The following is a 13943-nucleotide window of genomic DNA, read 5'->3' as shown; positions in this document are numbered from 1 at the left end:
GCGATTCCGATCCATCTATCAGTGCATCCGTAAAAATCATGCGGACATCTGAATGGAGCTTTACAGGGGGGTAATCAATGACAGGGGGGTGATCAGGGAGTCTATATGGGGTGATAACCACAGTCATTGATCATGCCCCTGTAAGGCTTCATTCAGACGTCCGTATGCGTTTTGCGGATCCGATCCATCTATCAGTGCATCCGTAAAAATCATGCGGACATCTGAATGGAGCTTTACAGGGGGGTAATCAATGACAGGGGGGTGATCAGGGAGTCTATATGGGGTGATAACCACAGTCATTGATCATGCCCCTGTAAGGCTTGATTCAGACGTTCGGATGCGTTTTGCGGATCCGATCCATCTATCAGTGGATCCGTAAAAATCATGCAGACGTCTGAATGGAGCTTTACAGGGGGGTAATCAATGACAGGGGGGTAATCAATGACAGGGGGGTGATCAGGGAGTCTATATGGGGTGATCACCACAGTCATTGATCACGCCCCTGTAAGGCTTCATTCAGACGTCCGGATGCGTTTTGCGGATCCGATCCATCTATCAGTGGATCCGTAAAAATCATGCAGACGTCTGAATGGAGCTTTACAGGGGTTGATCAATGACAGGGGGGTAATCAATGACAGGGGGGTGATCAGGGAGTCTATATAGGGTGATCAGGGGTGATCAGGGGCTAATAAGGGGTTAATAAGTGACGGGGGGGGGGGGGGGGGGGGGTGTAGTGTAGTGGTGCTTGGTGCTACTTTACTGAGCTACCTGTGTCCTCTGGTAGTCGATCCAAACAAAGGGGACCACCAGAGGACCAGGTAGCAGGTATATTAGACGCTGTTATCAAAACAGCGTCTAATATACCTGTTAGGGGTTAAAAAAAAACACATCTCCAGCCTGCCAGCGAACGATCGCCGCTGGCAGGCTGGAGATCAACTCTCTTACCTTCCGTTCCTGTGAGCCCGTGCGCCTGTGTGCGCGCGTTCACAGGAAGTCTCGCGTCTCGCGAGATGACGCATATATGCGTGACTGTGCGCAGCGCTGCCACCTCCGGAACGCGATCCTGCGTTAGGCGGTCCGGAGGTGGTTAAAAATATATCCCAGATGACAATAGGATCCCAGGTTCTAGCCCCTAAGGGGGGGAATAGTTATTAAATAAAAAGTGTAAAAAAAGTATAAATAGCTCCCTTTCCCAATTTTACATATAAAAAATAAACATATTACATATCGCAACGTGCGAAAAGTTCAAACTATTAAAATATTTTTAAAAAAAATCTCCTATGCGGTGAACGCCGTAACAGAAAATAAAAAAAACGCGCGATTCACCATTTTTTTTTGTCACCTTGCCCCCCCAAAAAATAGGATAGGACTGTTCGATTATGGGCCGGACATTCCATAAAATGTGTAATGCACACAGATTTTTTGGGCGTTTTCTTTTTTTTTTTGCGTGGTATCGAGTATTGCAATAATTTTTATGGTATTGAAACCCGAATCTAAATTTTGGTATCGAAACAACCCTAATTTAGACAACAATATTTGTAAAGTAAATGATCGAATGCAAGGCAAGAAAGATTATGCATGTACATACCATCATTAATCCTCGCAATATGAAAGTACATGATACAGTACAGTCCTTCATTTGTCAGTAAAAACAAATGATAAACACCTAAAAAAAAAAAAATGACAGTAGCAGTTAGTTATTGAACAATTTGAAACAAACGTAGTAAATAAAAATATGTAGTTTATTAATAATTTTATAGGGGTTTCCTGGGACTAAGTACTTTTATCTATTGTCCGCAGTCTGGCTCCCATACTGGCTCCCTGCTCTGTCCATGTCCTGGTCTCTACAGTGTTTATATCTACCGCTGAATTGGCATGGTTATTTGTGGTCATGTCACCGCTGAAGCAGAACATGTGACCATGCAGCTCCAGATGTAAGCACGTGGGGACCAGAACATGGACACAGTAGAAGCAGTGTGGACTTTCCTGCACTGGGGAAGGGAGCAGGCAAGTATGAATGTTATTATTATAAGAGTTATTATTCCTGGGAAACCCCCTTTAAAACGGTATATAGTGTCGTGGTAAGGATTAATATAATAAAATGTATTTTATTAAAAGAGTTTTCTGGGGGGGGGGGGGGTAGAAAGGTCCTACTCACTTCACCTACCCCTTACTGCATAACATTCGAGCCAATCATGAAAAAGCAGACATTTCAAGCAACTTCCTATGTAGCGAGTTGGGACCAGGAAGAGGAGAGCAGTTTAGGAACAGCAGCAATGAGGAAAATGAGGTGAATAGTGGTTATATTTTTTTTATTTTTAACACTTTAACAAAGACGTATCTCATATGTCCTTGCAGGGTAGTACTTTGGTAGCCAAAGAGGTATCTCATATGTCCTTGCTACTGATGGCTGTATCTCAATCTGCATAGCAACTGGACATATGCCATATCTTGTTCTAAACCTGACATTCTAAACTTTAAAACAAGGCCAGAATTGTGGTGCCAACTGATACAACCAAAATTACAGTGAGAGCTCCATGTACGTGCAGCTCTCACTCCTGACCTGATATCTAAAGGCTGGTTCTCTGGCCGTGTGGCAGTTAGCAACACTATCCAGATTGTCAGCTTTAAAATAAGCCCTACATAGATTGAGATATACCAACTAAAAGCAGCCTCCCTTTTGACCAACTGTGAGCTCAGTCTACAGGGGAAGGAAGCGAGTTAGGGACGTCCTGAAAGGTTGCAAGAAGATGAGGCGAGAATTAGACCCTCATCTTCCTGTATTACTGCACATGACCACAGGGGGAGGGTAACCCAGACTTCTGCATGTTATCAATCAATAAAAAAAAACATAACTAACAATTAACTCTCTGACTGTACAAATAGTGAAAAGGGGGAAGGGGGGGGGGGGTGTCTTTTTTTTTCTTCCAGAAAATGATAGACCGCTGAAATCAACTCACCTGTCTCTACTTTATTCTGCCATTAGTAAGGGCTGCATAAAGTTGATGACAGGTTTCCTTTAAATGTTTTTAAAGATGCAGAAATGATTACTAAATTCATTCACCGAAGTTTCACGCAACTTTGGGTGAACAAAGTTCAGCTCCACGGAGCCAATACATTTTAATGCTGTACAGAGACATCATTAAAAATCAAACTGTTTAGGGTAAAGGTAAACGAAATGTTGTCTCCTGTGTTCTCCATCTCCAACGGCACCAGACAAGGCTGCCCGTTGTCTCCCCTTCTTTTTGTATTAGCAATGGAGACTTTACTGCAAAAGATAAAGGCAAGACCCTAAGATCCATGGTATCAAATGTGGAGGTAGAGAGCACAGAGCAGCTGCAAATGCAGACGACCTGTTGCTAATGCTCATAGACCCCGAGATCGCTCTCCCTGCCATCGAAATCCTTTTCAAAGATTTCGGAACTGTTGCCAATTTCAAGATAAATATGGAGCAAGTCCCAGGCCTTAAATATATCCCTCTCTCAACGTCTGTCTTCCAAACTGGCTCGTTCCTCGCCTTTTGACTGGTCACAACCATCTATCAAATTCTTAGGAATAAATATCTCCCCTAACCACTCTCAACTTTATAAAAATAAAGTTGCACCCTTGTTGTCTGCATTATCAAAAATCATAGCGGAATGGCCCACGCCATATTTATCGTGGTTTGAACGTAAAAACGTATCTAAATGCATACTTTGGCCGAAAGTAACATACCTTCTTCACGCATTACCAATACGCATCCCCAACACCTTTTATGCCAAACTAAACCGGATTTTCTCTAAATACATCTGGAATCATAAAAAGCCCAGAATAAAATATTCCACACTTCAGCTCCAACAAAAACATGGTGGCATAGACCTCCCAGCACCTAAATCTTTTGTCACAGCAGTGCACTTAAATAGAATAGTAGATTGGATAAGGAAACCGGCACATAAACTTTGGATTCCTATTGAAGAAGATTTATTATGCTTCCCGCTACGCCACGTCATCTTCTCAAACCCAGATAATTCCAAAATCCCTACAATTCCAAACAACATTATCGCTGAAACATACAGGATCTGGAATATGAGGCATTCGTTCTCAATGCTCGCCTTTCCCTTCCCCCTACTCCGAGTCCTAGATATAATAATGAATGCGGACGCAGAACATAATAACACAATCCCAAAGGAACTTAAACTTAATTGCACCCTGGTCGACTCAATTTTAGCTGGCGGCGTATTACCCTCTAGAGAAGAACTAGCTACACAACTAGACTGTACATCTATTTCCCCACTGATATACAACAAGTTCCTTCTCTCAGTCAAACAACTTTTACAAGACGACTCATTACATAGACCAATGACAAAATTAGAATCTTACATCTCTCAACAAAAAACCCCTAAAAAAGTAGTCTCGTCCCTTAGTAAAAATTTAATCCGCCCAGACTGTAGAAGAGAAACTTCCCTTCATCAGGGCATGGGAGAGCGACCTAGGTAAGGAATTCTCAGCATACAGGTATCTAGGTGTATTAGGATGCAAGAATCGGGTTATAAAGTTCTCACTAGATGGTACCTCACACCGGCTAAGTTGCATACATTTAATCCTGACTATAGTCCCACCTGCTGGAGATGTGGCCTGCATAAGGGCACATTTATGCATATGTGGTGGACTTTCCCTCTTATTGGTCCGTATTGGTCCTCAGTAATTTCCCAAATTAATAGCATTACCAATATCAATATTCCTATCTGTCCAGAGTCTTGCCTTCTACATCTTTTTCCTGTGAAAATCCCTAAATATACTCTGAAGCTAATTAACCATCTTTTAGCTGCTGCTCGAATTTTAGTGCCAACTTATTGGAAATCAACTTCCCCTCCTTCGATGGAGCAGCGGGTTAAAAAAAAAAAAAAAAAAAGTACAGTCGTGGCCCAAAGTTTTGAGAATGACACAAATATTAGTTTCCACAAAGTTTGCTGCTAAACTGCTTTTAGACCTTTGTTTCAGTTGTTTATGTGATGTAGTGAAATATAATTACACGCACTTCATATGTTTCAAAGGCTTTTATCGACAATTACATGACATTTATGCAAAGAGTCATAATTTGCAGTGTTGGCTCTTCTTTTTCAGGACCTCTGCAATTCGACTGGGCATGCGCTCAATCAACTTCTGGGCCAATTCCTGACTGATAGCAACCCATTCTTTCATAATCACTTCTTGGAGTTTGTCACAATTAGTGGGTTTTTGTTTGTCCACCCGCCTCTTGAGGATTGACCATAAATTCTCAATGGGATTAAGATCTGGGCAGTTTCCAGGCCATGGACCCAAAATGTCAACGTTTTGGTTCCCGAGCCACTTAGTTATCACTTTTGCCTTATGGCACAGTGCTCCATCGTGCTGGAAAATGCATTGTTCTTCACCAAACTGTTGTTGGATTTTTGGAAGAAGTTGCTGTTAGAGGGTGTTTTGGTACAATTCTTTATTCATGTCTGTGTTTTTGGGCAAAATTGTGAGCGAGCCCACTCCCTTGGATGAGAAGCAACCCCACACATGAATGGTCTCAGGATGTTTTACTGTTGGCATGACACAGGACTGATGGTAGCGCTCACCTTTTCTTCTCCGGACAAGTCTTTTTCCAGATGCCCCAAACAATCGGAAAGTGGCTTCATCTGAGAATATGACTTTGCCCCAGTCCTCAGCAGTCCATTCACCATACTTTCTGCAGAAGATCAATCTGTCCCTGATGTTTTTTTTGGAGAGAAGTGGCTTCTTTGCTGCCCTTCTTGACACCAGGCCATCTTCCAAAAGTCTTTGCCTCACTGTGCGTGCAGATGCGCTCACACCTGTCTGCTGCCATTCCTGAGCAAGCTATGCACTGGTGGCACTCCGATCCCGCAGCTGAATCCTCTTTAGGAGACAATCCTGGCGCTTGCTGGACTTTCTTGGACGCCCTGAAGCCTTCTTAACAAGAATTGAACCTCTTTCCTTGAAGTTCTTGATGATCCTATAAATTGTTGATTGAGGTGAAATCTTAGTAGCCACAATATCCTTGCCTGTGAAGCCATTTTTATGCAACGCAATGATGGCTGCACGCGTTTCTTTGCAGGTCACCATGGTTAACAATGGAAGAACAATGATTTCAAGCATCACCCTCCTTTTAACATGTCAAGTCTGCCATTTTAACCCAATCAGCCTGACATAATGATCTCCAGCCTTGTGCTCGTCAACATTCTCACCTGAGTTAACAAGACGATTACTGAAATGATCTCAGCAGGTCCTTTAATGACAGCAATGAAATGCAGTAGAAAGTTTTTTTTGGGATTAAGTTCATTTTCATGGCAAAGAAGGACTATGCAATTCATCTGATCACTCTACATAACATTCTGGAGTATATGCAAATTGCTATTATAAAAACTTAAGCAGCAACTTTTCCAATTTCCAATATTTATGTAATTCTCAAAACTTTTGGCCACGACTGTAGACTCCTTATTCCGACTAGAGGAATTAGCTGGCTTGGAGGCAAAAAGTCACAATACATTCTAGAAAATATTGAGCTGTTGGGGCGACTTTTCGAAAACTTACAACATAGGATGAACCGGTCTGCACACCGCTTCTAGGCCCTGATACGATACCCCCTCCCCACCTTGGCTATTTATTTTAGGTAGGTGGTGAACAAGAAGGGTTATATCAAACTGTACTGGACTAAACAGTGCACCCGCCCCCCCCCCCCCCCCCACCCTCCCTTCCTTGTGCCCCTCTTCCCATCTGTCCTCCCCCCCCCATTTCCTCTATAATTGTTGTTCTACTGTTTTAATGAAACATTCAATGGGAAACCCTGTTAATCTTTATGTTATTGCTACTCAACTCGGTACACACATATAGCCTGGTTCACTCTGATGACCTCCAACTTCTGTTATGTTTTATGTAACCTGAACACAGTGATTCCTGGTGTTTACGCTCCAGCAACTGTCATTATTGTATTCCCAATCTCTTTTTGCCATTGTGTACCATGCTTTTCTGCTACTATTGCTTCTCACAATCATATTTCAATAAAAAGAACGTTGAAAAAAATAAATCAAACTGTTTGACCGAATTGACTTCGGACTGATGATCCGAAGCTCGATTCACTCAACACTAACTGACATCTGTAGTTAGTTATACTGAGCATGCATGTGTGTTGGGTATGGACAGCTTTAGAAAGAAATGTAGGATATAATAGCCTACATAGTCTGTACTGTGTATCAGGGTCTGCTTGTATACAAATGTATAATGCACTGCTGGATGCTATACCAAGCAAAGGTCTTGAACATTTTTGATGAATAAAGCCCCACAAGTTCATAGTAGTTGAGTACTTAGTGCAAGTAATAAGCAAATCCATGTTTAATAAAAATGAAAAACACGATTTGTAGACATGTTAGAATATAAGCAGTATTTACAAATGTTTTGAACGGTTATACATTTTTATGAAATTCTACATGTTCAGCTGATTATGAAAAATAGCTAATAGTTGTACAAACCTTCATCTGAAGCATCAATCTCTAGCAGAAGTCTTTTAAAGGTCTTCTCATTGTTTTTCCCAGTATTCTGTACCAATGTCTAAAAGAAAATAGAAAAAACTAAACACAATGTGGTTGATTTATCAAAAGCTTCTTCCATTTACCAAAGCAGCTCTGAAAACAAAGTGGAATCTGGTTGTTATGGGCAACTAAGCCACTTTTTCTGTTATTCACCCCCATCTAATGTGATTTGAAGAATTTTGGGAGATTTATGCGTTCACCTCACGCATTGCACCCGTACGGAATTCTCGCCCGTGTGAAAGGGGCCTTACATGCTGCAGGCAATGGTGCTTGCCGCACATAAGAGGTTACAGAGGGAGTGGACTTCCCTGTTTTCCATCGGCACGCTGCAAATAAGATCTCATTTACTGGGTGTTGATGTGTACGCAAGCCAGTCATTGCTGGTCAGTACAGCACTGATATTAAAATACAATGGGACTATTAAATGTTTATAAAAAGCCCCCGTTTTCCAACCCCTTGTCTTGGTCTTATTTGTTCAGACTCATCACACTTATTTACATGCTTATGATAGCCATGTTTCCTTTATAATTGGGCACAGGTTATTTTGCCCTTTTCCTCACTTGTTGTGTGTCTATGTATATCATTTTCATATTTGCTTCAATAAATATGATTGAACCATAAAACCATAAAATGATTGAACCATAAAAATGAAATACATTCCAATAAAAATGCTTTACCATTGAAAAAAACGCTTGTCAATTGAAAAAAAAAGCAAAAATAAAATCTCCTACATATTTGTTATCGCCGCGTTTGCAACAAACTGCACTACTCAAATATCATGTAAATTAACCCATACAGTGAACGCCATTACAAATAAAATACCAGAATTGCTTTTTGCTTAATCACCACCAAAAAAAGAAAAAAAATGAAAAGCTATCAAAAAGTGCTATGTACTCCAAAATTAACCAATGAAAAATAAAAAAAATAAAAATAAATTAAAAATCAAGCCCTCACACAAAGATTTTCTTATTTAAAAAAATAAAAATAAAAGATTTAGGCTACTTTCACACTAGCGTTCGGAGCGGATCCGTCTGATGTTTCATCAGACGGATGCGCTCCGATAATGCAGACGTTCGCATCCGTTCAGAACGGATGCGTCTGCATTAAAACGTAGAAAATTTTCTAAGTGTGAAAGTAGCCTGAGCGGATCCGTTCAGACTTTACATTGAAAGTCAATGGGGAACGGATCCGCTTGAAGATTGAGCCATATTGTGTCATCTTCAAGCGGATCCGTCCCCATTGACTTACATTGTAAGTCTGGACGGATCCGCTCGCCTCCACACGGCCAGGCGGACACCCGAACGCTGCAAGCAGCGTTCAGGTGTCCGCTCACTGAGCGGAGCGGAGGCTGAACGCTGGCAGGCGGATGCATTCTCAGTGGATCCGCCTCCACTGAGAATGCATTGGGGCCAGGCGGATGCGTTCGGGGCCGCTCGTGAGCCCCTTCAAACGGTGCGCACGAGCGGACACCCGAACGCTAGTGTGAAAGTAGCCTTAACTGCACAAAAGTAGTAAAATGTAAAAAATAAATAAATAAATAACTATGTTGGTATGGCTGTAATCGAACTGACCCAGAAAATAAAGTTATCATGTTATTTATGCTGAAAAATGAACGTGGCAAAATGTGTAACATAAAAACTCAGTGGCAGTATTGCTGTTTTTTTCCCCCATCTCCCTCCCAGAAAGAGTTAGGCCTTATGCACAGGAATGTATTTTCTTTCCGCATCCATTCATTTATTTTTTTTGCGGACCGTATGCGGAACCATTCAACTCAATGGGTCCGCGAAAAAAAAAAAAAAAGGAAGTAACTCAGTGTGCATGTTGTTTCCGCATGTCCATTCTGCAAAAAAATAGAACACGTCCTATTAATGTCCGCATTACGGATAAGGATAGTACTGTTCTATGAAGGGCCAGCTGTTCCGTTCCGCAAAATACGGAATGCACATGGATGTCATCCGTATTTTTGTGGATCCGTTTTTTTGTGGATCGCAAAATACATACGGTCGTGTGCATGAGCCCTTAAAAGTTAATCAGCAAGTTATGTGTACCATTAAAAACTAAAGCTTGTCCCACAACAAACAAGCCCCCATTCAGCTACATAAAATGATTTCTAAAGGAACAAATTATTTATATAGCGATGGCATAATCTACAACACAGGACAGGGAATGAACACAGGCAACTTTGAGATCCAATTTACACACTCTGGGGCTGATTTATGAAGCTGTCTAAAAGAAAAATTATCTTTGTTGCCCATGGCAACCAATTACAACACAGCTTCCATTTCCACAAGAGCAGAATACAAAAAAAAAAAAAAGCCATACTGTGATTGATTGCTCGGGGTAATAAAGACATTATTTATTTTAGGAAGTTTGTACATCTTCTCCATGTTTATTTAGTACATGGTCAACAAGTGCCAGCCTTGCCTGGCAGTGCCAGGATGCATATAAGCAGCTGCAATCTAGCCGGGTTTGTGTAGACAGTGTAGGCCAGGGATCAGCAACCTCCGGGACACCAGCTGTCCTAAAACTACAACTCCATTCACTTCTATGGGAGTTACAAGAACAGCAAAGCAAGTGTGCTTGCTGGGAGTTGTAGTTTCTCAGCAGCTCGAGTGCTGAAGGTTGCTGACCCCTGGTGTAGGTAATGCTCTGTGACAGCCTGGCCTTTAGAAGTAAACCATGAATGAGAGTGAGGAGCTGCTGTTGGGTTTAGATCACGGAGCATTGACTGGACTGGGTAGAATTGTATCCACTTCTTTGCTGGAAACAGGTCTTCAGTCTCTACCTGTAAATAGCAGTGTGTTCATTCACAGACAGCAAACACATATGTTTAAAGAATATCAGAAAGTTGTAAAGCTTTTCATTTGCACAGAGATTAAGTATTATTTATATGAAGCCTAAGAAATACTCAAAGTGGCTAAACTTGAATACCTACTTTGGTCATCAGGATCTGTCTAGAAATTACATGAATCAGATGAACGCTTCCATTTCGCTCTCCAACTAACAGAAATCTTCCTTCGAAGCAAAGGCCAACAACATCTACTTCAGTATCTGCAACAGTAAAAAGAATTCTCTATTTATATAGCACCAACATATTCGATAGCACTAGAACAAACAGGTGACATTTTTTTAAATACTGACATAGTGGAAAAATCCTTTTAGCCTAAACCCACCAGTAAGTACAATGCAATAACAAAAAATGCATTCAAAGCCGTTCATAGCCTTTAAAGACTTACCAAACTGTAGCTGAAGCAGGAGAGATTGGCAAATACTGTCAAGAAGACATACAGATTTGTCTGCAACAATAATACACCCTTCACTTGTGTTGCAGGCATAAAGTTTTGGGTTAAATGAAACCTGAAATAAATAAATTGAGCCAATAAATAAATGTCATATTTTTGATCTGCTATGCACTTATAAGAGGCTTACGTTCCAGTAGAACTTAAAGGGGTATTCCGGTTGTTTCAGCCATCCACTGTGCTTGGCTATCTCTGGAACGGAGTGGCCGTGTGCGTGTGCATGTGCAACCGGCTGCCCTGTCCATTTCAAGGGAGCTCCAGGGGGTACTGGGACCTCACTCTCGTAATCCTAGGGGCTCCTACTGCTAATCTAATAGTTATCCCCTATCCTGTGGACTGTACAAGGAGCTGCATACTCACATCTGTCTATGCCCTCCATAGGTCTCACAATCCAATTTCCCCTATCCACACAAGCAGAGAGAGAACATGCAAATTGTAGGCCCACATGGCCTTTTTTTTTTATCATGCTGAAGGTTACTACATTTCCTGATCAAATAACGAGATATACTGATCATATGTGTATGTATGAACACAGTCAACAATATTCTGTGAGATTAGAAAAAAAATTTAAGTGTAGCTACCCTACCATAAGCTAGTCACAGACTTACTATTAGTGATCTAATAGATTTTGTGGTCATAAAAATAACTGTTAGGTCTATGGTCCTAAAAAAAAAAAAAAAAAAAAAAAAAGGTTTTGTAAAACTTACCAGTAAAATCTCTTTCTCGCTCTTCATTGGGGGACACAGAGATCGTGGGTATAGCTATGTCCTATAGGAGGCATTGGCACTAGTAAAAGCTGTTAGCTCCTCCCCTGCGGCCTGGAGAGAGCTTCAGTTTGTGAGAAGCAGTAGGAGAAGCAAGTAAACCAATGAAAAAACGTGTAACAGCAACAATGCCAAGAACCGAACCAGGTTCTGACCAGCAACAGCCACAACTGTGGCCAAACAACAATACTGGGTGGGTGCTGTGTCCCCCAATGAAGAGCGAGAAAGATTTTACTGGTAAGTTTTACAAAAATCTAGTTTTCTCGCCCATATTCATTGGGGGACACAGAGACCGTGGGACGTCCGAGAGCAGTCCACAGGGAGGGAAAACCACAGACCCAAGGAGCAAGTGCCCCTACAGGCAACTAAAAACTGCCGCCTGCAAGACCATGCGGCCCAAGGCGGCGAGCGCCGATGCATAAGTATGCACCTGTCAAAATTTAGTGAATGTGAGTAAGGAGGACAGTAGCTGCCCTGCACAACTGCGCTGCCGAACTTTGAATCCTCCAAGCCCAAGAGCGCCCACCGCTCTGGTGGAGTGAGCCGTGACACCGAAGGGCGGGAGCAGTATGCTTAAGCAAATGCAGACGTGCAATTGCCGACGTGCAATTGCCACCCTGGAGGCCGCCAATGCCTTGCGAGGACCCCGAGGGATGACAAAAAAAAAAAAGGAGAGTCCGTACGCCGGAAGGAACTGGGGGCTGGCAAATAAATCATCATAGCCCTGACAACGTCCAAATGATCCAACTCCCTTTCCCTAGGGTGTGAAGGGGAGGGACACAGTGATGGAAGGACAGTTTCTTCATTAAAATGAAAATCATAGACCACCGTCGGGAGAAAGGAATGAACGGGCCGGGGAACCGCTTATCCCTGTCAGAACCAGGAGGTTCTCTGCAAGAGAGCGCCCCAACCCGGACACCCCTCTGATGGATGTGATAGCCACAAGAAAAAAACACCTTCCAGGACAGGAGTCGGAGTGACATCTCCCACAAGGGTTCAAGGGGAGAATTCCAGAACGCTGAAAGGACTAAGGTCAGATCCCAAGGCGGTAAAGGAGGATGGTATGGAGGAACCGTATGTGCCATTCCCTGAAGGAAGGTATTATGGGCCCCGGGTGAGTCAGAGGACGCTGGAAAAGGATACACAGCGCCGAACCTGACCCAGCAAGGAACTAATGGCCAAACCAAAAACCCAGGACCGCAGGATCCACCCCTGCTAAAGGGAAGCGCTCCACGGAAACGTTAAGTGGTCCACCAATGTCCCCCGAGCCGAAGAGGCTTGTGGGGAGACTGAAGCTGGCTGATAAACTACAGAGAAAAAAAAAACGCCTGAATGGAGGTATGTCCAACCGCAAGCCAAGGAATCAACACATTGGATAGGTAAAAGTAGAGACGATCACCGGCGGTGGAGTTCCGTCAGCGACCGTGTATTGACGGTGTAGCAACACTGCTCGACGGAAATTTCGACCAGACCAAGATGAGAGAAGAAACTCCTGCCTCGAGGAGGAAGAATAGAAGGGGTGTTCCGTTCCAGGAACGAAACTCCATCAACAGTCGTGACAGCACCCCCGCTTTGAATAAAGACCGGGAATTTTTTCATTACGTCCTTCTGGTGCTGGAGCATTTCTTTCATCGTGCAGCACCCCCGCTCAGCCTGGCGTGGCGAGCCTCGTAATCTAGCCATGGAATGTGCAGTGAAAAGGCATGACTACACAGGACTGACATGGCAGTCACTAGTCAAGTCTTGAGAGAGGTAGTTGTAGATACGGCTAGTACACCCAGGACCAACGGGTAGGATTTGGAAAAACGTCACAGCCCAATAGTCGGTCCGGAACAAGACTTGGAAGAAAAAAAAAAAACACAGAACCAATACCCTGCATCAACATAGATGAGGGGAAGTAGTAAAGTAGGAGATACCAAGATTTGCAGAGTGGCCGTGACCCCTGAGCCAGAGAAGGAAAAGAAAAACGGAAGGAAAAAAGTGGCAGGGCGAAGCCCATTCCCCATCTGAGACTGGAACTACACAGAAGTAGCCACCGGATGATAGTGGCGGTGCCATACTCTGCCTAAGGAGAAGGCCATGCAGCGTACGCCACCGAATTTGGCGTTAGAAGAATCCGTCACCTGACAAAGGAGCAGTGCAGGGGAAGCCAGAGTATGTAATGGCTACTCCAGGACCCCCGTACCATAGTAGCCGCAGCGTGCCCGCCAGCACAAACTGAGGGGCAGACTAGAGGGATCCGGTAGAGGCCATGGTACCATACTGCCCCAGGAAAGGAGAGCTAACTTAAAAAACACTCCACCTGGGAAGGGCGTTGGACAGGAACAACT

General features: G+C 43.1%; 1 protein-coding gene across 1 annotated transcript in view; it reads right to left on the bottom strand.

The window, feature by feature from the left end:
* KNTC1 (kinetochore associated 1) overlaps positions 1-13943 on the bottom strand; it is a 265358-nt gene that overhangs the window by 215469 nt on the left and 35946 nt on the right. Inside the window, exons 4-7 of the mRNA XM_040416167.1 lie at positions 10787-10907; positions 10486-10601; positions 7491-7569; positions 1589-1666 (exon numbers count right to left, since the gene is read on the bottom strand). Of these exons, the coding sequence (XP_040272101.1) occupies positions 1589-1666; positions 7491-7569; positions 10486-10601; positions 10787-10907 (394 nt within the window). The remainder of the gene's footprint in view (positions 1-1588; positions 1667-7490; positions 7570-10485; positions 10602-10786; positions 10908-13943) is intronic.

The sequence above is a fragment of the Bufo bufo genome, chromosome 2 (assembly GCF_905171765.1).
Source record: "Bufo bufo chromosome 2, aBufBuf1.1, whole genome shotgun sequence".
In the NCBI taxonomy this organism is placed as follows: domain Eukaryota; kingdom Metazoa; phylum Chordata; class Amphibia; order Anura; family Bufonidae; genus Bufo; species Bufo bufo.
Note: the sequence above shows the minus strand (reverse complement) of the source record. Positions and strands in the feature narration are given on the sequence as shown.